This window comes from Plectropomus leopardus, chromosome 8 (genome assembly GCF_008729295.1).
Source record: "Plectropomus leopardus isolate mb chromosome 8, YSFRI_Pleo_2.0, whole genome shotgun sequence".
Classification (NCBI taxonomy): domain Eukaryota; kingdom Metazoa; phylum Chordata; class Actinopteri; order Perciformes; family Serranidae; genus Plectropomus; species Plectropomus leopardus.
Genome location: NC_056470.1, coordinates 22,646,802 through 22,673,259, shown reverse-complemented (window position 1 = coordinate 22,673,259; position 26,458 = coordinate 22,646,802). Strand labels below are relative to the sequence as shown.

The window sequence follows — 26,458 nt, the reverse complement described above, 5'->3', positions numbered from 1 at the left end:
AGACTGCACACATGCAAACGTTGATCTACAAAGTTGCATTTAAAATACTAAATCAGCTTTGCAAATGTTTCATGAAGAATGCATTCATGAATTCATCACATTTGTTAGAACTCAAGGATACACACACTCCATTTTAGTGGGTAACACTCATAAACATAGCTTATTTTGTTTACAAGAAAATTCCACAGGGAAAATACACATACTTGTTTTCCTCCTGAGAGTTAGATGAAAAGATCAACACCCCTCTAATGTCTGTCTGTTAAATATGGAGCTGCTCCCGCTTAGCTTAGCTTAGCATCAAGACTGAAAGCATGAGGAAACAGCAAGCCTGGCTTTGTCCAAAGGTAAGAAGCACCCTACCAGCACCTCTAAAGCTCACTAAGTAGCGTGTTGTATCTTGTTTGTTTAATCCATACTAAAACTGGCTGCTGCTGTCACAGTGACTGTCAGACTTAAAGAAGATTTCAAGAAAAAGTGCTGCACGCTACCTCCTGTAAAACCACCATTTCTTATTTTTACACTTCAATTTTTGCAGTTGAACAGAGGAGATATTAAGTGCTAATTAGGTAGCTTTAGAGGTGCTGGTAGGCGGATTTTTTGTTAAACTAAGCTGGCTCATATTTGGCACACAGACATGAGAGTAGCATCAATCTTCTCATCTAACTCTGGGGAAAAAAGAAAAGGAATAAGTGTATTCTCCAAAATGTCAAAATATTCCTTTAAAAATTTGTGCTGCTGATCTTTTCATTTCTGTGGTGTGAAATGGAATTCAAACCAATATGAGAAAACATCAAACACAGGAAAATTCTCACAGTCTCACCACTTGTAGCTGTACGCTCGCATGTTGCTCTTTAACATCATCAGATTAAAAAAAAAAAAAAAAAAAATCTCCACCAGGTACGGATAGCATCACATACAACAGGAATCCAGCTAAGGAAACTAACAGCATCGCCTCCTCCTAATGTGGCAACTGCCAATAATTGCAGATACAGCTGCACCTTTGCAGCACACACACACACGCACCTAGAGTGTGTGTGTGTGTGTGTGTGTGTGTGTGTGTGTGTGTGTGTGTGTGTTTTGTGTACCTGTGTGACAAATGTGTTGTTTCTCTGGTGTCTAGGTAGATTATCATCTGCCATTTATCTGAGGGCATGAAGGTGCCATTTGTTATTTGGACAATGAATGGTGCTCACTGGAAAACCTCCCGATTACACACAGTGTGGAAACAGTAATGAGACCAACAGCTCTGTTGCTATGGAGACCGGAAGCAAGATTTTGACACCTTGGACTCATTCGGCTGCCATAGTTTTCATTTGGGTTTTGCTTTAGTTGTTAATTTTACAGTTAATTTGCGGTTTTGTGAGGTGGAACAGTGCTGCATTGAGCTCCTTTATCGATGAGGATGCTCATCTCAATATAACCTTTGAATGAGGTTTCCCCATAATGTGTTACTGAACAAAATGACAGCTATTGCATAGGAATATAATTGCATTATAACAGCATTTGGTTTGTAATTACACTAAAACAGAATGCAGCACAAATCTCCAGCAGCAGACATTGTTCCACCTGTGCCATCCAATCCATTCGGTTGAGTGTAATTCTCATGAACCAGAGAGCCATTATGCAAATGCTAACTCATCTGTATGTAAATGTCATGTTTTTTGTGTGTAAGCTGAGTTACATGGAAATACAAAGAAATGTTCAGCTCAGCTCTGAAGCTATCATACAACACGGGCTATTTCAAACCACGTTTGCCTTGAAATAAAATAAAACTCATCAGTTTCTTTATTGACCACATGAATCACCCGAGCCCATTTTTGTGTTGTGACAGTGAGATCTATCATAGTAGCTACAAAAACCAACACCTTGCACCTATAAAAGCAGCGCGGCAGCTGTCTCCAGCTCCACGCCTAACCTGATATTACACAGTATATTTCTGCAGGTAGTTATTTAAAGCTCCCATGAAATGAAAAATGCCCAATCCATGTTGTTATCCCCTGAGTTCTGCTATCTTTTGAATATGCTAAAAATATATATATTTACCTTTTAAAATCCACCAGTTTCTCTGTAAAGGACCCAGAACTTTCATATCTTGTTCTCATGGGTGTACCTTAAATTCCACCAGATAAATTCAGAGTTTCACCATGTACAGTAAAACCTGCAGGAAAAGCTACATCAGGAGTAACATGGGAGGTGTTTATTTAGGTGTCAGTTTCCAACAAAGTCAACATCTTCAGCAGCTCTCTGCTGCCAAACACTGAACATATATGGTTTGACACTTGGGTTAAAAAAATGTTGTTCTCTTCTTGCTACTCCTCTACCATCAGTCCTCCAGACCTATGCAGCGAGAGAGGACTCACAGTGGAGTAATATCTGCTGATGTCTTTTATATGCTAAACTCTCAAATCAAGCCCTCAGTGATGTTTTAGTCCTACTCTGACATCCTTTCACAGGTGGAAACACATTAAACCCCTTTCTAAAAGAATACAAAATGTGACAGACTAAAAGTGCTGCATTGTGTCTCTGATTTCTAAATCTTTTGTGGAATAATTGCATGCTTTTTTTTCTCTTAAAAGCAGCTTTTGCATAGTTTATAGTCTTTGATAAAAGCAGTTTTTTATTTATCGGTGCATTTACATGGACATCAATAACCTGTTAATGATTGGGTTTTTGCAGTATTCCATCTATGCGTTTGAGGGCGTGGTCACATGATTGAAATTAACATGGTTGAATATTTGCCTCCCGCTAATTTAATGCTAGCAGAGACAAATAAAACATTCACTTCCACTGCAGAGTAAAACTTTGGTGAACTTTGACCAACTAAGTCACCGAATCAGCAAAAAGGCATGTGTACAGGAAACACTGATTGCTGCTGTGTCTAAGTATACAGTATTGTGTGTTATTGGTCATTCTACTCTATTCTATTATATTCTTTATTTATAAAAATGTCTAGGAACCCTGAAACAGGGTGTGCATCTTCATCCATCAGATGTTGTGATTGTGTCAGTGACGGGCTGACATCAGTGTGGAGGACTGTGCTTTAAGGGTAACGTAGCTCTTTTTAGGAATAGCTCTGTATGTAGTGAGTATGTGATCTAGCAAGCGAGAGAGAGGGAGACGGTTGTCGGAGCTCATAGCGGACAGCTGTTGGCGATCAGAGCAGAGAAGAAATTAACAGTAACACTGACGAGTGCTTGTAAATGTACAGTGTACAATTTAGTATTTCCTGTTGCTCTTATCGACTACTGCCAGTTTGTTTTTGTAAACATCACAGTGCCTGTGCAAATGGCATGCAGTAATCAGTACTTGGGTTAGCTGTATTTTTTATGTATACAGGGGATAAATTCTGGCTCACAGGATGTAGACTGAGGGTATAAGCCTGTTACTGACCACCTCTTTCACACAGGATTTTGGCTTTATTGTTAGATGCTGAATGGCTGCAGTTAAGATAAGAAACAATGTACAATTATGCCTAAAGACTTCAACAAGCATTTTATAAGGTTGTCTGACTGGGATGTACTGATAAATTCGTTTTTTTAAAGCTAAATATAATGGACATATTTTTGACAGTGATGTCTTAAATGCTACAATTACTAAGCAAGAAATTAAGGAGGTTATTCTAAAACTAAGACTGGGAAAAGCAGCGGGAATAGACAGAGTCTTGAAGGAGCAATTTAAAAGCACTGCGTGCATTTTTATGCCCCTATATGTCTCTTTGTTTAACAAGGTTTTAGACTCTGATGTTGTTCCTGAAGATTGGGTGCAATGTTTAATTGTGACATTTTTTTTAGATGAAAGGTGACATCAGAGACTGTAATAATTACAGAGGCATCACACCTCTGAGTTGACTGGGTAAACTTTTACCAAATGTATTAAATTCAAGGCTCTGTAAGTTATGTGAGGATAATTCTATCCTGAGGGAAACTCAGGCAGGATTAAGAAGGAGGTTTATTCCTCCATCGATCATATCTTTTTACTGAAACTCATTCTTGTTGTGCATTGTTTTTAATAAAGAAAAAGTTGCTTTGTTCTTTCATTGATTTATAATAAGGCTTCTGATACTGTCTAGAGGGAAGCACTCTGCTACAAAGCAGGTAATAATGGTAAATTATTTGATGTAGTAATGAATATGTACAAAAACATAAAATCATGCATATTTGTTAATGGAACTGAGATTTTTTGCAAGCCTCGCAGCAGTGAGACAGGGTGAAAAATGATCACCATTGTTGTTTGCATTGTTTGTCAAGACCTGGAGGACTATCTAGTGCAAAATGGCTGTGAGCGTATTAGACTGGAAAAGTATCTGTTGTATGAAAACCAAAAGTAGAAGCAGGCTATTTGTAATTTTAAAGTGAACAGCACCGGAAAGTCACTGAAAGATGCATAAGGCTTGTAGAAACTAGACGATCTGCAGCGTCTGTGATCCAAATCGTTTGGGAGATGAGTGTCATATTTTGTTTGAATGTAAGAATATAATCTTAATGAATTATAGATTTGGTTACAATGGATTAAGGAAGTGCTGCTCTGATGGCTGGTCCATCAGCTGCTCTTTCGTTAGACAAGTTAAAGGAAGAATGTTTTTCAAAAAGGCACGTAATTCACAAATAACCTCTGCCTTATCGGACAGTAAACACAAAATTAATTTAAACATAGACGGGCGGTTAAAGTGATACAAATACTTTTATCCATGGAAGTGTCAAAATGCAGACCAACAGAAAACCCCCAAAGGCACTCTGTCTTCAGGTGAAATCATCTCTATCTTTATGTATTCAGACCTGGCGTCACTATGTGTTGGTCTGTTAGATCGCCTGTGCTCAAAGAAAAAATATGGGATTATTTCACCTGAAGATGGAGTGCCTTGTTTTTTTCTCCCCACAGTTATCTGCTCTGTCTGGTTCTTTGTAGATAAAGATATTTTCCAGATTATTGTTTTTAACCGCCCATTTATATTTAAATTAATTGTGTTATTAAAGCAATTCTTATCAGATTCTTGAATAGGAATCAAATGGCAGCAAAAAACTGCATGGGACCAGCATAATGTCTATAAAGGGGAGACTCATGAGTACCCATAGAACCCATTTTCATTCAGATATCTTGAGGTCAGGGGTCAAGGAACCCCTGTGAAATGACCATTCTGTTTTCCCATTGCCAGAATTAACCCCCCCTTCCTGACAAGCTAGTATGTCATTAAATTAGCATGATTAAAAAAACAAAAACATTTTTTTAAAAAAAATCACATCACGATGAACGCATGACATGACAGCTCTAGTGTTAATGTTTTCTTTTGCAGGGACTCAGCCATTTTGATGCCGGGGCTTGCCCTCTCTTGTGCAAATGTTGCATCAAAACAAGTTCCCTCCAGACACAACTTGCAAAAGCACCAATGCTGCATCCTGGGCTTAAAGCCGCCAAACAATTGTTATTGGCATGAAGATATACAAACAATTCATAGCCTTTTCCCCTCTAGTGTGGAATTATAATGGGTTTAGCCAGACCTTTCTCTCGCGCCGGCACAACGCGAGATAGGTCTGTCTAGGTCAGACTACTGGGAATATGAATAACCTGATTTCTCTGTGCTCATGTAAACACTATTCCTCAACGATGATCATAACCAAGATGAACTTCAGAAACAGGTGTTCATGTCCATGTGAACACATTTAATAAAGGATATTGCTTCAACACTGGGGCGAGACACATATAAAACGGGGGGGTTTGGGCTCTCCCCCAGAAAGTTGTGAGTGTCAAGCACTTAATTTTCTCCACTCTGGTGAATTTGAATGCACCAATAAGTGCCTGTTCTCAAATCAATTCATGGTGAAAATGTCATTAATTTTATCCTATGCTACTTTCATATTTTTATTGGCAGAAACAATGGCACATGTTCTAAATATTAAGAGGGACATGTTCCCCCAAAATGCACACCAATGTGCTCAGTTATGAAAAAGTCTACAAGTAACTTTTAGTAGGATGTTAGAATACATTTAATATTTGGTTTACCTTTTTAGGCAACACTGAAATGTGTGTGTGAACATGTTTCTCTATTCATTGTTGGAGAAAAAAATATTATACCTGAAGAATTTTGAACATTTATCTTCTGGGTAGAGAGTAACACTTTTCTTTTCTTGCTAAATTGCACAAACAGATTCATTTTTTGCACCCAGAATACATCAATTAGGCTGAAAGTAAAACGTGTCTGCACCTGAGCTCTCTCCGCATTTGAGATGCAAATAATGTGCACCCCCTTGTCACATAAGAGATTTCAATTTTAGGAAAACACAGAAAGTCTTCACGCTTGTAAATTTTTCGCATGACTGAGCCCAGACATCCTGTTTAGATACAAGCATTTTTAACAACATTCTGACACTGTGAGTTTGTCGCCTGCGCTGTCAGTATCAGTAAATCGTCTTACCCTGAGCTGAAGGTTCTCCACCCACTGTCCTACCACCTTATACTCTGGGGTGGAGGAGTTGGTCATCTGGAACTGGAACAGGTCATAGCGTCCTGGAGCATCGCCGTTCTTGTTAAACACAACAGAGGTGCCGGCACTGCCTGTACAGAGCGAGAGAGACAAATGCAGGAAAAATACAGCAGGATAGAAAAGTGTTAGTCGCTGGTATGACAGCACCTCTTCTAATAGGAACAAAACATGAACTTTTAACCCCTTGGCTTTTACTGTGTGGTGGACCACACAAAGGGTAAGAGTGTTTGACTCTGTTACTCTGAGTTAAAACACAATGACCTGAACCTTTATGATAATCACGTACAGGAAGGTAAGCTCCCGACTGACCAACATAGCACACTTTCACCTGCTTCCTATGCATCATCACGGCAGCACAAAGGCCTCTGGAGGAATACATTTTCATATTCGAAACATGCTTAGATATATGAACTCTCAGCTGTGCTTTCATATCAGAAATTCAAATTAGTGCACATCTCCACAGGTTAAAGGTAATGCATTTCAATCACAAAGTGGACAACAACAGGAGATGTAGGGAGGATAAACAGGTCAGCCAAAGCATCATACGGTCCCCATCTGCTCTCAGTGTGCAGCAGCCTGTCTCAAGCAGAGCCCTGAAGATTTCACTAATTAGCTCAGAGAGGACTGCGGACACCTGAAACATTGCGCATGAGGAAAATGAGATTTTTAAATGTGGATTTGTGCGAGCTCTCAAGCCTGTCAGTTGCCTCTATGCGTGCATATCACTCAATTATGGCTGCAGAGTGTGTGCAAGACAGTGTGTTAATGTAGATGTCAGTCAACATGAGATTTCCCTGGCGAAAGTAAACGTTGAATGGCATTAATGGGAAAAAACGATTGTTCTCTATTTTATACATGAGGTCTGCATTGTTGATGAGGTCATTTTTATCATCCCACAATGCTGAGAGAGAATGAACAACTGCTGCATTTTACAAGTCTATTCACCTTGGCACTGCATATAGCAGCTCGTAAGCACGAATGGAGATACCATTTTCAAAATGGGACGGGGGGAGTCTGATGACACTTGGCATGGGAATTAAGTACTTTAATAGCTCTGGCTATAAAAAGTGTGGAGAAAGGACCAGCAGCATATGTCCAAAACACTTTTGGGAACATGTTGTCTTTTGTATCTAGAGCAGAGCTTGTGGCTTTTGAATGGAGGGCCATTCCACCTTTTCCTTCGTTTTTAGCCAGAAGGGAATTTCATCTCCCTCCAGTTTTACTACCAAGGACACTTGTCATTGAATATGCTACAAAAGTTTCAGGCCAAAAGACTCTTGTAAAACAAGAAAGGCAGAGGTAGAAAGAGAAAAAGCCCATTTCAGGCACCAGAAAATGGGGCTATTTTAATAAAATATATCATGCACAAGCACACAAATGTTTCTATTTGACTTTGTGACGCTGATGTGCGTTACAAATGTCAGTTTACAAGACCTTAAATGTCCATTTCCATGTTGATGCAGAGCCACAAATCCCTCTGCTGTTACGCAAAGCGACAGCACATATATTCCACATGCAGAAATGGTAGTCTGGTAAGACCATCCTGATGATGTGAGCGAAACATTTTATTTTACACACTCACACACCGTAGTTGACAACATAGGCAGCCAGTCAGGGCCTGTGTAACAGTTGATAATGTAAAATGCAGACCTACGCTTACAAAACAGAAATAGCAAAAAAGCAATACGTGCTGATTCTGACTTAGTAAACAGTGATAATTGAAGTTATTGCAGAAATAGAGTCAATAACAACAAATAAACAAGAACAAGAGCATGCACATGGTAAAAGACATGTTCCCCATTCTTCAGACCGGATTTAACAAAAGCTTGATTTATCAACTGGCTCTGCTGGTGATGAAGATGTTTCCAAAAAACAATGTTCATTGTTGTTTTGTCATTGATTGCACTTATACAGGAGCCAATAGAAGAGGCTGTAGAGCTGGGGATCACGGCCATGCAGATCTGTGTTAACAATGCTTTGGAAGAACAACAAGGATGCTGTTAACTGCTATTTTGACACTCCAGAGGCAGCTGGTTGCTGAATGAGAAATGGCGAAATATTCAGAAAATTCCATTGTATTGCCAAAACTTTACTGGGATTGTTGTCAACAAGGAACACATCACATAAAAATATTGAATATAAATTGTATTTTTTAGATTTACTTTTACTGTTTAAAATAACAATGCCTTTGTGCAGTGTAATGTGGCTGGAGTTGGTCTGTCAAGGTGAGTACTCCTGTCTGCTGAAAGTGTTTGGGGCGGCAGCGAGTCCAAACTGATACAGAGAGAGAAACACAAAACTGAGCTCATATCATCAGGATGGTCTCACCAGGCTACAGAAATGGCACCACTGGAGTCTTTTGACCCACTGGTCTTCCTGCTGTGCCTCTCTCCCCCTCCCCCCTCTCTCTTTCTCTTTCCTTTTTGCCACAATTGTATTTCATTTGTTATTAACGACATCTATTGCACGTCTGTCAGTCCTGGAAGAGGTATCCCTCATCATCCTCTGCCGCTCTTCCTGAGGATTCTTCTTTTTTTTTCCCCCTGTTAAAGGGGTTCTTTTTCGGGAGTTTTTCCTTGGGCGATGTGAGGGTCTAAGGGCAGAGAGATGTTGTACACTGTAACGCCCTCTGAGGCAAACCATGTTTTGTGATAATGGGCTCTATAAATAAAATTGACTTGACTTGACTTCCTGTTTTGGAACACTAATTCACAGGTATTCATGTGCCTGCACAGAAAATGAGGCAGGACGGGTGTTCAGAATTTATTCAAGTGGGCTTGTGAAGCCCATAGTAAAAACTCTCTCTATGTGAAAACCAAATCAGAGCGCGGTGGGTGGCAGTCGCTGTCCTGTCACTTCTGCTTCCACCAAACAGTCAGCAGAATTGTTGACACAGTGTATAAAGATGTTGACAAGGTATTGACTCCTGTGAGCAAAAGCTATGACAGGGATACCATTCTTACTCGACGCCCCGGCAAAAACATACAGCTATACAAACACACAAAAGTCATTCAGCAAAGTGACATGAGTGATTGGGCACTTGGCGCTCTTCAGCTTTAGAGCAAATAATTAAGTGGTGTTTCTGTGTGTGCAGATAAAAAGGCATTAGAAATTCCTTTCTGTTTTCTGTTGCCTGATATTTTCAAGGGAGCAAAATAGTCTGTGTAGGCTCCTTAGTGAGAACGCTGTCTAAGATGAAAGATTTATGCATTTGCATGTGGCTCTGAACTAAGACATGACAAAAGTGCACTGCCGCTGTGCTGTGCCGAGCAGTGTGGGTGGACTGGGGATCCACTGCTGTGTTTCTCTCGCATCATTATTCTCTCCTTTTTTTTCTGCCTCTCACTCTTCAGCTCTGTGACTCTGGCGCAGTGGGGAGACCAACAAAGGAGGCTTACACTCCTTCTCTCTCAAACATACATTAGCTGTGGCACATACACAGGATAATGTGCGTGGTTCCAGTCTCTAAATGCAATAAGGGGCAGTGAGATATAGCTGAGAGAGCCACAGCAGAACAACCTCTGCTTGCCAGTAAAAAGGTTTCACAATTCAAAGGCAAGACAGGAAGAAGTATAGGAGGTAGAGACGGTAGTGATCTTATTTTTGGCTCAGGTGAAATGAGCCGCGTTCTTTGTCAGTGCCACACTGAGGTAAATGTTTTTCGGAAGCTGAAAATCACCCCCTCAAAAAAGTCAGCACAGCCCCAGATGGTTATTGAGATTGTACAGCAGACTCTCAATCCCATGCATGAATCTGCACTTAGTTAAGGTGTCCTTGAAATGTTAGCACTGCACAGGCGACTGCATATATACTGTTTCTTTAGTTCCACCTTAAAATCTTGAGGGTTTCTTGCCTGCTGAAACTCTGCGCTGCTGCCATAGCGACAGGGTTAAAGAAAGGCAGGCAGCTCTTTAGCCATTAGCTCACGGACAGAAGTTTGTTTTGTTTGCTTGTTTGTTTGTACATGTTTTTGTATAGATGTATTTGTGAAGAGTTATTTGCCCTGTTAAATATAATCAATGTGTTGCTCATACTGATCTATAATATAAACTCTGCATATGATCTTTGTATGGATCCTATAATTTTAGACACTAAAGTTGCCTTTTTATATTCATAATCTGCTAATGAACAATTCTGGTGAAATTCTATATTTTTCTAAGAAAAGACAAAAAACGAATAAAAACAAATCAAAATCACATCAGTACACTGGGTGACGTGTTCCTTATTTATGATGAATATGGGCATTGTTTGATCCTATATACACTGTTCTGCTGTTGAAAATACTCACTAGGGTAGCAATTACGTATCAGGTCGCATCTGAAATTAGTCACAAGCAAATGTACTACATTTGCATGTTTGACTAATGCTGACAAAAAAACTACAGTGCCCTGCTGATTTAGAAAATTACAGAGCCTTTTGAAAAATTAAAATTGTACATTTGTGACTCATTTGTAAAGAAAAGGAATGAATAGACTTGGGGCAGCCATGGACAGAGCTGAGGATGCATTGACAATAACAAAAATATGATATACTGCCAGCCTGTATCCTTAGAGGGTCAGTTCAGTATTTTCAACCTGGCCCCTTTCCCATGTTTTTGTGACTATGTGACTAATGAGAACAACAATTATTTAAATTGGTCCAGTACTGAGCGAGAGGGCTGCAGCTGCAGCTGCAGCAGTGAAACAAGCTGCAATATAACCATTTGGGGCATTTGTGCACCATTAATTTACAACCACTAAAAGTGCTTGTATATGACATGCTCAGATTATTATTCTAAGTGTCTGACAACATTATGGGAAGTGCCCCTACAGACATAGACTTTTGTTAGAGTAAGATTCTTTTTGTTTAACCACAAACAGCCCCAAAATCGCTATCACCATACCCACCAGGCTTTTTTTAAATACTAGGTCATTTTATCATCATAAACACACTTCATTTAAAGTCAACAGAAGCAGGTATAAAACTTACTTAAAGCTGTCTTGGTTCCTCTTTCCACTGTTCCAATAATCACCATCTCTGGTTTGGTCGAAATAAACCCTTAATTAAGCAAGTTAGATGTGAAAATATGCTGGCTCTATACACACAAAATTTCTGTTTATTTAAATATAGTCTGGTACTTTTGGTGATAATGATCTTGGGGATGTTTCTGGTAAGAACAAATTAATCGTGCTCTTCAACAAGATTTATCTCTGCGAGAATCCTCTCCACAATGCTGTCAAACACTTAGAATTATAGTCTGGGCCTGTCAGTGGCAAAAACAAGCACTTTAAGTGGGCTTGCATTTCGGATGACTTTGCCCCAAGTGGTTACATTGCAGCCTTTTTTGCTGCTGCCAGCTGCCGCACTTTTGCTCAATACTGGACCAATTTCTGTTGCTCCCATTAGTCACCTAGACACTAAAACATGGGAAAATAGGGTCCAGGTTGAAAAATACCAAAGCTGGCTGGTAGAAATGTCATAGGGTGGCTCCAGACCTCTGAATCACTGCCCACATCTTCGATTTTTTCAGTGATACAAATAGTTCTGTTGTTGGTTGGAAAATAACCAAGCCAATCAGAGCTTTGCAGGCAGGATTACTAATGGGGAGGTCTTCTTCCTGTGCCAGAGTCAGACAAATACCCACATCTTAAAAAGTTACTGAAAAAAAAAACCTGCAACAAGTATGGATAACATCAGCAGGATATGTCACTCACGACAAATTGGTTACACGGTTAATGACTAATGACACTCGGGATGTGCTGCAGGTGCAAGAAAAACAGGCTGATCTGAACTTGATTTTTAAATACTAAACTGATTCAATGACAAAAACATCTTTCAAAAGTGCACATATTTTGTAGGCAAAGATATTTAAAAGTGTTATCAGACTACCTCTGGTATGCCTGTTACTTTATCCATTCAATCATTTAACCAGACAAGGGAGCAAGATGTGTCTTCTCATATTATATGTAATATCTCGTTTTGGAAATATGAACTTAAATGAGTGGAATGAAACAGCAGGATCTGTACTGAATAGTTAGCACAATATATCTATCCCAGTAAAGTAGCGGAGAGAGAATATTTGTATCACCACGTAATAACCCTCCAATACTGACAGACTAATCGAACAGTAATTTAAATATATAGAGGGGAGGTGGCGAGTTGCCGCGCGGTGTTGTGAAAGCTAACGAGTTTTCTAGGAGAATAAGTTCAAATGGAAAAGTCGATGAGAAAAGAGAACGCAAATTTCAAAAATAAAATAAAATATGAGCTAACATGAGGTTCAGTGGCAATGCTGAAATTGACCAGCTGATTAGCAACAACTTTGGCTTCCATCGTGCCGCCTTCCTCTCGTTTAAATGAATGACGGCGAGGCAGCGAGGTACCGCGCAGCGGTATGAAAGCTAACGCATTTTTCAGAAGGAGTTCAAATGGAAAAATCCACGAGAAAAGAGAATGAAAATAAAAATACATACAATATATACTATAATAGGATACCGTAATAATGCCGAAATTAACCAGCTGATTAGAAACAGTTTCCACTTCCCTTCTGCCGCCTTCCTCTTATTTAAATATATGGAGGGGAGGCGGCGAGTTGCTGCGCGGTGTTGTGAAAGCTAACGAATTTCCCCAAAGAACCAGTTTAAATGAGAAAAGAGAAAAATAAATAAAATAAAATATGAGCTAACATAAGGTGCTGTGGTAATGCCGAAATGGACCAGCTGGTTAGCATTAGTTTCTGCTTCCCTTCTGCCGCCTTCCTCTCATTTAAATATATGGATCACCTTGTTCTTGGCTAAAAATATATCATTCAAATTGAAAAAATTGCAGTCTAAATTTAAAAATTGTTGCGTGTTCACATATTTCTTTCAGAAAAAAAAATATTTATGTCAATAAATTCACCTATGCAGCAAAGGAGTTCTTGAAGGGGGCAAAAATGGGTTTCCGATTCCCTGCCTAATGAGTAAACATTCACCCAGTGACTTCACAATGGATCTTTTTTTTTGTTAGGAAAAGCTTTTGTCTTTTTTTGTCTACTTTTGTTATTTTGTAACAAGGTGAGAATTATAAACAACACCCCAACTGCCCCTGGGTAATTGTCATAACAGTCCCATGGAGAGGAGACAAACTTTGAGCAAACAAAATAAAGATAGCTAAAAGCTCATTTATGCTCAGCGTTAGACACGGAGATGTAGACAGCAGACCCTTCATTTTGTCTGTATTTGTGAATGTTTTCTAAAAGCTTAAGAAAAAGGACCAAACAGAGGATTACCACCAGAGACTGTGGAGGCAGTGTAGCATAGTTCAAGCAAGATTCGAACATTGGAGGCGAGACAGAATTTTTTTTTAAAAATGGTATAATTGAATGAATCAGTACGATGACATAAAAAAACATACAGTGAATGGATGTATATAATGAACACACAGACCTCTGCTGTCTGTAGTCGCTATTTATTGACTGTATCTGTACCATCATAAAGACGCATCTAAGAATGAGGACAGTGACGTTTACAGTATTTGAAACAGACAAATCTATGGGTGAAGGAGTATAAATGAGCCGTAACACTAACAGGAACTGATGGGCAACAAAATCAGCTTTCCACCGATATGTTTTTTTTGTATGTGTCATAACTAATATCAGTATGGTTGAAGAAAAATAACAAAGGAGACAAACATGGCTAACACACTGTAGAAAAATGTGAATAAAATGTGAGTAATGGCTAAAAGGTTAAGAGTTAAAGTGTGTAAAGAGTTAAGGGAAAGTGAGGATGTGGCTGAGTATGAGATGGAAGACATAGTTGCATTCTCACATGCTATTCTCAACTGACCCTGCGCTCCCCTACATTTAAGTACTTTTTTCCTCATAGCTAATCAAACCCCACATACCATCATCATCACAGTAGAGTTTTTAATACTTGACAAAAAAGACAGAGGGAGCTGGGTCCACATCTAAAAGTAGGCCACTTTTGTTGGGAAGATTACGCTGATTCGTTACTTTAAACAGCTGAGTCTTATCTAGAACATTTTGTGAAGGCACAACGTACTTCAGAGGAGCGTCTAATGATCACTGGCTGACATACATGCAGGCACATTTGTAATGACAAAGGTTTCTCTTGTTTTAAACTCATCTCCCATTTGGCTCTCTCCCTACAATCACTTCTGCATTTCAGAGCGGTTGTCATTAATAGCTATTTGCCATTAATTGTTAAGTATCTTCCCCATCACTCTCTGCACAGGGCTGAATAATGTAGAGGTTCAAGTTCTGGCAGACCCATAATAAATCATATTGGCTCAAAATATCACTCAGATCCAGAAAAATGTTTTGGGGCTTTGAGCAGTGAATAAAAATTGAATGTAAATTTATACTGTAGCCAGCCCACAAGAAACTGCATTATGGTGCATAAAACAGAGGGAATGGTATTGACTTATTACCCATTTGCCTACTTTTTATGGTCTGAAACTGAGATGACTCTGGCTCTTATGTCCACAGTTTTGTTTTTCCCTAGATTGCTTTTTAAATTGACACTGCGGATTGGTGTGGACACAGCAGCTTTGAGTAAATACTTGGAGGATAAAGTTTTTTGACATTTTAAGAAATACTCTGATTTGCTTTCCTGCCAAGAACGATGAGAAGATCCATGCCAGACTAAATCCTGTCTGGGTCATCTATATTTTGAGCTTAATTCCAACATTAAAGTGCTATAGTTACCTTCTAAAATGTGCATAATTGAGGCTATTTGATGTGGGCCTGCGAGTTTAGAGTAATTGTTAGGTATTTTGGAATTATGCTGATTTGCTTTCTTGCTGAGAATCAGATGAGAAGATCGATGTCACTCTATCCACTCTGGTGTCAGGAGACAATTAGCTAAGCATAAAGACTGGACACAGGGGGAGACAACTAGCCTGACTCGATTTAAGGATTCAAAAATCAGCCAGCCAGCACCTCTTAATCTATGTTGTTTTTTAAATTCATACAAAATAACTATTGGTTAACAAAAATTTGCTGTACGGGCGGTTATGTCCTCGACTGGTGCTTTGTCTTAATTCACATTCTTATGTACTTACACTCACTATTTTGAGTGCATAACTGATTCACACTGTGACAAAATGCGGTGCACTATGAGTCCAAGTATGATTTACTTTGACTACTAAGCAGAGGAAGTGATGCCAACTATTTTCCAAATAAAATTAGCCAGCAATAGCTCCAAAACTTGTTGAAAGTCACCAGATGACATCATATGCTAATTTACATATTAGTTACATCATTATGCATTCATGGAAGCATTAAAGATTTGCTGAATTAGATTTAACAGAAAAATCCTCAACAAAACATCTGAATGGCATGAGAGCTGTGGCACTATAGAGCACCAAAGAGCACTCGCATTTCCAAACACGGAGTGTGAACTGGTAGCTGGAGAGGTGCCAGTTCATGCCCCTGAACACTTGAGCTGAGCACCGAATCCCCAACTGCTAGGGGTGCCTGTCCATAGGCAGCCCTCTGAAATCTCTCCACTAATTTATGTGTGTAAATTCAGTTTGTGCATGTCATGGGGTTCTTCCACAGACTCCTCACAAATGTGAAAAATTATGGTGTAGTCAAAAAAAAATTGGTGACTCTTAGCCCCTCCCCCTGGACATGCCATATAGCCAGCATTACAAGCTAGGGAGCACTCTAGTTAATTGCAGAAATAGTTCAGCTCTGTTTCGCCAGTCGACCCCAAACAGGTGAGCCTACAGCGTCTGGTGAGTGGCCACATGTATGGGGATGTGTGTGAGAATGTATGTGCACAGATGGAGCAGAACAACGGAGCGTGCTACCTCAGTTGTGCTACTTAAACAGGTAAGGGAAAAACAGATTGTTGTGGGTTTTTGTCCGTCACAGTGCGTATCTGTATTTCAGGCCTGTATGTGTGTAATACCTAGAAAATAACAGTAGAGTGAAAAATGGAATGCTGTCCCCTTGTCTTTTCTCATGTCTCCTCTCCCTCTGCCCTTTTATACACCTGGAGGGGGGGGGGGTTGCACTGAGCTGCATTCATGGGAATAAATCACAATACAATCTATTTCTCTCTTTCCTCTGATGACCTGAATAATTTTCCAAGTTTGTGGCTAGTCACTTTTTAGAAATAAAGTCAGAATAAACAGACACAGAATCTAGTCAGAGAGTTGCCATGTTGGCAACACTAAGCAGAGGGAAGGGACCACTAATTTCCACTTGTAAAAATGGCAATGGGTGAAGCTGCAGCTGTCGCGGTTGCTCCGGTGAACAAGCACACAAGCCAGCAGATATTTTGGCGGGCGACAATCACAGTCAAATGTTGGCGTTAATGCCGCGTCAAGTTGCAATTTGCCGTTAAAAGAAGAAATACAATCAAATGTTGCCATTGCCACTTCTGGTAAGTGCCCAACAGCCGTTTGATTATAGAAAACACCACTCTGTCAAAATTCTCACAATATGCAAGTAAATACATAATCTACACAGTGGAATACATCTGTAGTAACATAAGTATTTGAATTAGGACACAGCATACATCTCTGCTTAACTGCCTCCAGTCAAGAAATGGTACCTAGCCCCACTTAAAACCACATACTGTTTTCATATTTTGTTTTTGTACAGATTAAAGAAACAAGATATAATGTATTAATTATGGAGCTTTATGGGTAAGCCATGCAATGTTTTTTGTGGTAAGCTAACCTGCTGATGGCTGTACCTTTATATTTAGTGTACAAACATGAGATGAGAGTGGCATCAATCTGCTTATCTAAGTATCACTAATAATAAGTGTATTTCCCACAGTGTTGAACATTTTCTTTTAAGGTATACTATGCAGGAATTTCTTGAAAAAAATGTATGGACTCACATACAAGTAATCCTCTTAAACATCACTTGTGACCCAGTAGAAGTGTGTGGCATTATACCTGCTGAGGCCCTGTCCTCTACCTGTATTTTCTTATTTTCCTCTTATTTTGCTCTGGGGACAGGGTGCAGGTGAGGTCGGTACAATAACAAAGGAACAACCAGGTGCCAGACTGTTCCACACATTTAAGTGGAAGCTACGAAAATCACAAGCATAGTGCCAAGAAAAGGCAAATATAGTGAGGCAAAACGCCAACCGGACAAAGCTGGTTCCAAAACGAGGGTAAAGCTGGTGTTGGCTTTCACTTTCACATTCTCTGGTTGATACTGTTTACAAACAGTAAAACTAACAATTCCTGCACCGTATGTTTAACCAAAGTAGTTGAGTCTTTTAAACTAATTTGTTAGGAAACTTATTATCTCATTTTGTTTCTAGGTAGTTTATTCATACGTCAGCGATCATACTTTTTTTTGTCAAGTATATTATTCTCATCTAGAGATTATTCCATTAAAACTATCTTCCAAAACTTGGCATGAAGTTATAAAATAATCAGTTTCACTTATCTTTTCCACAAATTCTGTAAGAGTCTGATGACTTTTACAATGTGTCACTCACCGTTGAAGCTGGTGTTTCGGATGTACTTCAGCAGAGTCTTTCCCTCGGCAGACTCCATTTGTGGACAAACGCCAGGATGATCAGGACATAAGTCCCTCTGCATGTTGTGGAGAGCGTGGGCCATGGCATACACTGCGTCAATCACAAACTGCACCTTCCCTTCCTGCTCATACTTGGAGTCCATCCCGATGCGCTCCTGGCCTGAGGGAAGAGAAGGAGAGAAGAGGACTTACAGGCGAATACACCACAAGCCGACAGACATTACCTCCTCTCAGCACTCCCTATCATCCCCAGCTCCATTTTTATTCCTCCATTCCCCATTTTCTGCCTGTGACTTCAATTGTGATTTTGCGGGAATTACACCGAAAGGGACAATGTGGCAGAGTGCATAAGAAGACACATTTAATTCCCAAGTGGAAAATATCAAGCTGAGCTGTGAGACAAATACAGCAGGCTACGATTGAATTACTGCGGTGTATTACAAAGTAATAGACTGCTAAGGACAGACCTCACTTGTCCCATCGTCAAGGTGATGAAGCTCACCATGAACTTTAGCAACACACTCTTCTTCAGTGGTTTCCTGCTCTTTTATATCCTCCTCCCAGTGCACTGCCCTTTCACTATGAGCTGCTGTAAAGGTTTTGCCTCATGCTGCTGATACTCAGCTTGAATACGTAATGTACAACCTCTGCCAGATTTGTTTTTGTTACACAGTGAATTGGCTATTTTCATTCTCCCGGTTTCAAAGATTAAATGAAAACTATAACAACAAAAATACTACTTTTAAAAATAATCATCCCAATCATCATGATCATCATCATTATCATCATAATTTCAATATTCAAGCTCCAACAAAAAAGCACTATTAAGGAAATAACTGAATACTAAAAGACAATTTTCTCCTCAGTGAGAGCTGCTCATAGCTCACATGGAGAGCTCAGTGGAGGGGCAGAGGATGTTAAAAGGACACATATCAGAATGTGCACAAACTGAAGGAGGTCAAATGCAATCTGTGCTGACATTTCAAGCCGTTTCACAGAACTTAACATACATTTCATCCCACACAGAACCTTTTTGCTTTTTTGGAACTCTGCATAGGCTGCTAAACGGTGAGCCTCTGAATGCAAATGCCTCCCATTTGCGTATAACATTCATAAATATCACCTCGACTCAATGTATAAAGGAAAAAAAAAAAAAAAAGAGGATATAGAGACAGTTGTATAGCCGAAGAAGATAAAAGACATTTACAGGCATTTTACAGAGGGTTTGTGGGGCTGACTGAGTGGACGTGCGTCTTCTGTCTTTGACGCATGATAAAAGACGCCAAACAGGAGATTATAAAGGAAACAAAATCCTTCAGCAAACAGTAATTTGTGTCACACTGCCATTACCGTCATCACGTATGCGAGCAAGATTAATACAGCATCCCACATCGCAGGCATCATCCTCATAGATAATGAATGCAGTGCAATGCCTGTCACACCGTTGACAGGCAGAGTTTAGGTAACACGAGAATGCATCACTGTTAACAACACTATCATTAATGCTACCACAAAGATGGTAATAAAGCAGAACAGGGGCATTCACTTAGCTCTCTGTCATTTGCCTGTAATTTCCAGCCTAAATAAAGTGTACTCTGGCTCTGTGTGGTTAGTACACACTGCACGACTCTGCTGAGCCGTCAAGGTGACTGGGTTAAGGGGGAAGAGAGGGAATATGGGATTTAAGAGTTACAGGACATTAGCCACAGGAGCAGACGGTCTGTAACTGTAGTATGACTAAGACACGTGGTGCATTATTATTCTAATAATAAACTCGACCTGTCCTGCACCCGCTGGGTAGAAACACCTGGTGTTAGACTCTCTGGTTGCGTAGCAGACAAGAGGGGTTGAATTAAAACTTCAACAGTCAATGTGCAGCTTCTAATGCGAAAAAAAGGTCACGTCAGCCTGACAAGGGAGGGTGAAAATATGCATCGTCTATTAGTGTAGAACAGAAATGTTCATGTCAGATAGTCATGTACCTGTGCATTTACGGCTTGTATCCTCTCGCTTCGAGGCACTGAGGAGCCTGCAGTCAAAGTTTTCCTCCCAGAACTCAGCAAACCACACGTTTCTGCGGTTGTTCTCGAGGGTGAGCCCGGTGAAGTATTCATCAAACCCTGGAAAAAGAGGAAAGAGGAGAAGGGCTCAGTTCCGGACCAATTATCAACCTGGAGGAAATGAAGTGAAACTTGCTGCAGCAGTGTCGTTGAGGTGGTGGCGGCGGTGGTGCTGTGCTGGTGGCCGCTAGGTGTTGGAAGCGCACCAGCAAGCCACTTCATCAAAATTTGACCAGTGTGGTTCCTCTTCCTCTCCAGCCCTATGGAACTTTAATCACCTCTTTCATCTAGGAAATTACATTAATTAAAAAACAGGATGCATAATAAATAACGCAGGGAATGTAAGTGGTGCCGCAGCCTGTTGCCTCTGGCTGCAAGGTCCTGCAGGTGCTGAACAGGTTTTCTTCCTTTCATTAAATCCATTACTATAGAAATGGACTGAAGGCATGATGTATTATCTTAACACTTATTTCAACAGGGATTAGGTGCCTGTATGAAGCATTAGAATCAGCTTTATTCTGATAATGAATCGTTAGCCTGAGGAAAGGTAATTTGCTTGCTGCAACAAAAGAAAAAAATGGCTTGTATGCTGAATTTTTTTTCTCTTGTTTGTGCAACTTTACCACCCAATGTGGGTCAAGGAACTGAATGGGGACAAAACTTCTCCATTAGATTTGTATTTTATTTTCTGTATTTTATTTTATTTTATTTTTAACTTTTTGTTTCACAATTTTCTGTCGTGAGAATAATTTGGAATTCACATTATAAAGTCTCTCTGTCTGTGTCTCCACTCTCCGTTCTCCAGTCATATCAGATGAGTCGTGGGTAGAGATGATAATTGCTAATCAGAGCTCAATGACTCAGCTGATTTTCTTTTCAAAAGACAATCAATGATGCATGGGGGATTAATAATATTCTTGCTGCCTCCAGAGTGTACATTTGTCCTGGCTAGACCTCCCCTAATTACGGGAAGCTTCATAAAAACGCAGACTTTCAAATTTCCTCAATTGTAATGACGGGTGGTTATCAGCATTGTGACACTGGACATAACTTAAAATAGATGGTACATGCTGTGAATATTCTATTTCTGTAGAGAGTTTGTACAGGCATTGTACAGCAAAACTTTGCCCTTTTTCTTGTGGGTGAACTTTAAAGGAACTGTGTGCAACATTCAGAGCATTATTATAGCAGCAATCAGCTATTTGCTGTGTAAAGATAAAACAGAATAATGGCATCGTGACCAGAGAATGAGGTCACGTTCTATCTGTGTGTGTTGTAATCTGAGCTTCTCTGTCCTTTGTTGTGGTTACAATGCTAACCATGTGTGCATGTTAGTGCATGTGAGTCCCTGTGTGTGTATCTCCCTGACTAGCTAATCGCTGACACTCTGTACTGCGCTCATAAAACGTTTAGGCTACAACTGATAAAGCCATACCAACTCACGGCATGATCCCGCAAACATAATCCCTGATACGCGCCCCACCCCTCAACAGTGTTTTAATTCTGGCAGCTATTTTTGATTTAGTCATCAGACAAAAAGGCTAAGTCACATTTTAGATATATGAAACATGCATTTCTTTTTTTGTGTGTGTCACTGGCAAGCTTTTTTTATACTTGTTGGCGTCTTGTCTTTGTCATAGAAAAAAAGGATGGTGACATACATCTTTCGTCTTAGTTTAATAATGAATTTAACACTGCACCCCACATTACCACTGTTAGCTCTTTCGGCGCTATAGCGCTAAATACTCTGAATCATAGACATGCTCTGAATGTTGCACACAATTTTAAAGAGAGATCAACTCTCAGAAAATGTTAATACGATCAATGCTCAATATCATAAACTAAAGTAAAGTTTTTTTCAGACTCATCACTTAATCAACAGCGATACAGCAGAGCCCAAACATAACTATTTCCCCACAGACAACAGGCTGAAATTGGAGATAAAGCAAATAAGTAAAACTACACTGATAAATATATCTGCGATGACAGCAAAAGGTGACACCGCTTAAATTTATTGGTTCCAGTAGCTAATAAAATCTACAGAGTGGCCAATTTGTCCAAACTGACTTTAGTCTGGTCATGTACAACCCACGGCCAAATGCAACAACAAGGTCACACTCGTTCTCTGAGGATCGTCCAAAGTCACTGTGAGAAATGTAGAAACAGATGAGGCAGAGGGGAATGTGGGTGCACCAAGATGTATGTGTAATGTGAAAGAGGTCGTTTGAAGTGATGAACCCACAGAGAATTATCACTTGGATCTGCAGTTCCTCTCAGCTCTATGGAGCATTTTAGCAACTTGTACCTCACTGTTGTAGTTTAACGATCTGCATTGATACTGGCCAAGCTGATACAGATGTAGCAGGCAACCTTTTTAACAAACAAGCTCCAATTATTCCACTGTCAACAAGAAGCTTGTGAACAGCAGCTAACATAATCTCTATATATCTCACAACCAAAACTCTAAATGAATGCTTATATGCAAAACATTCACCGTATCAACTTTACAAAGTAATAATAGTTTGTGTTGATTTTAAAGTTACAGTTCACCCCAAAATTAAAAGTACACATTTTTATCTTACCTGCAGTGCTATTTATCAGCATAGGTTGTTTTGTTGTGAGTTGCCAAGTGTTGGAGATATTGGCTGTAGAGATGTCTGCCTTCTCTTGAATATAATGGAACTAAATGGCACTCACCACGCTTGTGGTGCTCAAACCACAAAAAAAAATAGATTTGAAAAACTCAACAACATCTCCTCCTAAAAATCATAACCCGCTTTATCAATATAATCTACACATGCTGTTGTGAGCATTTTAATGCAGGAACTATTTTCTTTCTACTGAAACTACACTGTATCACTATCAAGCGGCAACCTCCGAGGCAGAAAAATGAAGCCAATGCAAAAGTGTCAAAAACTGTAGTTCAAATAGCCACTTGAAACTGGCTCCAAAATAGAGCAAATCCACATAGATACACATGTTAAAATGCCCAACTTTACAGCAGAAATAAATATGTTTGATTTTTTTTTCGTCTCTATAGCTAACCTCAACATTCTTGACAACTGTACAAGGGGTGAATTAATTTTATAACTCAACCGTTTATATTCTACTAACGCCAGAAGTTAAGCATATTTAGGGGCGGGCTGCTTTGAGTGAGGCTGTCTGCTAATAGTGTCCACAGCTTTCACAGTGCCAGCCTTTTGCCCGAATATGGTCACTTCTGGCTTCAAAAAAACAAGATCGTGATGACAGAACACCAAACTTGAGGGTATAATATGACAATTGGTAGCTACGTCCATTATTTATGCAGTCCATGATCATGTGCATCTACTCATGGACAAGTGACTCATGCACATGACAGCACAAGATGCAAACATTAATGGCTTCCTCCTCAGTTAAGCTGTAGTGTTAGCTAGCTCAGTGATACTAGGTGAGCTAGGTAGGTGTAATTCAGTAGAAAGAAAACAGTTCCTACAAGAAACTGCTCACAAAGAGGTCTGTGGATCATTTTGATCAACCGGGTCACGATTTCTGTAAACAGACATTGCTATTCAGTTTTTCAAATGTATATTTTCTGCACTTTGAGCACCGTAAGCCGAGTACCATCTAGTTCAGTTATACTTGAGAAAAGGCAGACATCTCTACAGTCGATATCTCCAACGCTCACTCCAGCAACTCACGACAAAACAATCTAGATTGCTAAATAACACTACAGATAATAGGAAAAATATTTATTACTGATTTTGGGTGAACTGTCTCTTTAAAGGGGATAATATGTCCTTGTTGTGTTCACAGCTTGTTTCACAGAGAAACAATTATTGAAGGTGTTTGTCACAGAAATTTTGATTCTGGGATACGAGAAAAGGCAATTACTCCCAACAAAACAGTACAACAGAAAAAAAAAAACAATACAGTTACACAGCATGTGGTGAAGCGTGCAGTGAGTGTCTGTGTGTACCTGCAATGGAGGAGCGTTTGGGCAGTATAGTGACTGCTCCCACCGCCACATCCTCGAGCTGGTGGATCGGGCTGCTCTTGGCCCCCCAGCTGTCGGATCCAATCCACAGGAAATGGCCCACCTGATTGGCCCTCTTGGTGGCATTGAGAACTCCCCTGCAAGGACACCCATGTGTGAATTAGGAGAGAGCTCAAGAGGTGTGTGCGATCTAATATATATTACACACATCTAGCTTTAAGTCGAGTTGTTTGGACTTTACAGCTCTGCCATGTGTAGTTATTAAGTTTATCTCATTAAAGGTGAGAAGAAAAAGAACTATTACTTTGTGTTTTATGTTAAGCAAAGATGTTATTTTTGTCTGATTTAAAGAGAAACACAGGGAGTTAAAGTCAATAATCTCCATGTCTCCCACTCATCTATTACATTTCCCTTGCATTCATCCTGAATTTACAGATACTAAATGTTTGATTCTTTGTTTCTTTACATAAATATTTCCCATGGGGCATTGTAAATGAAACAATATCTCTGTGTTGCTTTGTTGTGATCTGTATTCCCATTTCTCCTCTGAGGCACGATTGTGTTTGTGTTGTTGGAGGTATGTTTGTGTAACAGACATCCCGTACGCATGGTAAATCGGTACCTCTAGCCTGTCTTCAGGAGCTGCTACTCAAAGATTAAAGACCTCAACATGGCAAGCCATCAACACGCCTGAACAACATGGGTGCACTGCTCACCGTATGTCTTCTTCGCTGGCAAAGATGATGACTGCCCGCGAGTGGTGCGTTTCCAGCAGTTGTTGGATGGCTTTGTCATAATCCTCCAGCTTGGGGTTGTGAGGAATTTTCAAAGACTGGGCGATACAGATTCCACCTTTTTTTAATGGGAGAAGAGTAAGAAATGATAAGGCCTCTGGGATGAGCTCATTCACTCACTTTTACACACACACACATACACACACGAAAGCCTGGGGTCACAATCGCTGCTTTTTTTCTCCTATGGAAATCTCCTCCATATAGAAATGGGTAAACATCTGAACACAATAGTGAGATTTTAATGGTGCTGTCATGCCTACTATAGAGGCTAAATGATCGTCTTACAGTGTTTACATTTACATTTTGGCAATGATCTGAAAACCACAGCAGCATGCAATATAACAGTCAAACTGCACCTCCCGACCAAGCGCCAGAGTCATTTCACAGAGAGAGTTATAAACATATCTGCTATAACAAATCCAATAATCCACACCAACAGGGACATAAAGCTACAGATTTCATATTATGGATTTGAGAAAATCCAACAGCTTGCCATTGACTTTTCATTTAAAGTCGTTATCAAACATCTCTTGTTGGACCCTGAACCAATCAGATAGCACAGGCGGCAATAACAAACAAAGAGGATATTAATACTGACAATAAATCATTCTCAGACAGGTCACCACTAATGAGTTTGTACAGGACGAAGGGTGTTGATTGCTGCTTCCGTGTGTTGCTAAAGAGCTGCTACATACTGTATTTGGCACAGTAAATTATCACAATAGGCTTACAGCAGTTTGCTCGGTATTGTTGTCTACAGGGGTTTTATTCAACAGCTCATTATCGGCTGGAAAATAAAATTTATATCTTTCATAAAAAATAAATAAATAAATAAAATGAGTTTTGCTTCAGTCTGTTGTGGTAATTACAGGTGCCGAGGACAAGCTAACCTTTGAGATACTTTGGATAAACAGATAATATGATCACCTGCGCGAAAGAACTTCTATAGGCCTGGATGTGAGGCAGCAGTGTCCTGAGTCAACAGCAAAACTCTACCCAAACCAATTAAAATTTCCTCCACTCAAGCATTTTAATAGCCTACCCAATAACCTTTCAGTTTGAGTTTCCCTGAGTAGACAGAGAAATGGAAGGAATCTCCTAATTGCCAGTCTCCTCAGGCTCATTACTTTGATATAAACAGCTTTTAGCTGGCAGATCACACATTTCCAGTCACGGTTTACTGTGGCATTTCTAAAGGCAGAAGATGGAAAAATGACAACTGCTGAACTCTTCCTAACTATCCATTTTTCAAGTATCAGCAGGAAGATTTGGGCATATTTCTCGCTGCGAGAAAACATTTTGTATGTGCCAAAAGACCTCTGGGATGGCTGCTGTTTTCCTCCCTAAGTGGACTAAACATAAAAATGGAGATCCCGTAAATGGCCTAGCTGTTGCTTAAGGGTTTGTGGTATGTGAAACGTGCCTTGGTGTCATTTTTGCAGAGCAGCTAGTGATGTGGGTCTCTAAGGGACAACACTAAAGCTCTGTTTTAGAACTGAGATTTCAGTTGATTTGAGCCAGAAAGCCCACAGTTTGACACCGTACTTCTAGGTTTCTGTTTTAGGAAACTCTAGCACTGTATAATATCTGACTATGGTGTATTAGCGGCACCTTTCAGTTCCAGGGTTGTAAGTCTGCAGGTAGGTAGACTCATCACAC

General features: G+C 39.8%; 1 protein-coding gene across 1 annotated transcript in view; it reads right to left on the bottom strand.

The window, feature by feature from the left end:
- Window positions 1-26,458, bottom strand: part of LOC121947349 (metabotropic glutamate receptor 7-like) — a 133,252-nt gene that overhangs the window by 59,174 nt on the left and 47,620 nt on the right. Inside the window, exons 3-7 of the mRNA XM_042492355.1 lie at window positions 24,722-24,857; window positions 23,988-24,142; window positions 19,952-20,089; window positions 17,929-18,129; window positions 6,410-6,549 (exon numbers count right to left, since the gene is read on the bottom strand). Of these exons, the coding sequence (XP_042348289.1) occupies window positions 6,410-6,549; window positions 17,929-18,129; window positions 19,952-20,089; window positions 23,988-24,142; window positions 24,722-24,857 (770 nt within the window). The remainder of the gene's footprint in view (window positions 1-6,409; window positions 6,550-17,928; window positions 18,130-19,951; window positions 20,090-23,987; window positions 24,143-24,721; window positions 24,858-26,458) is intronic.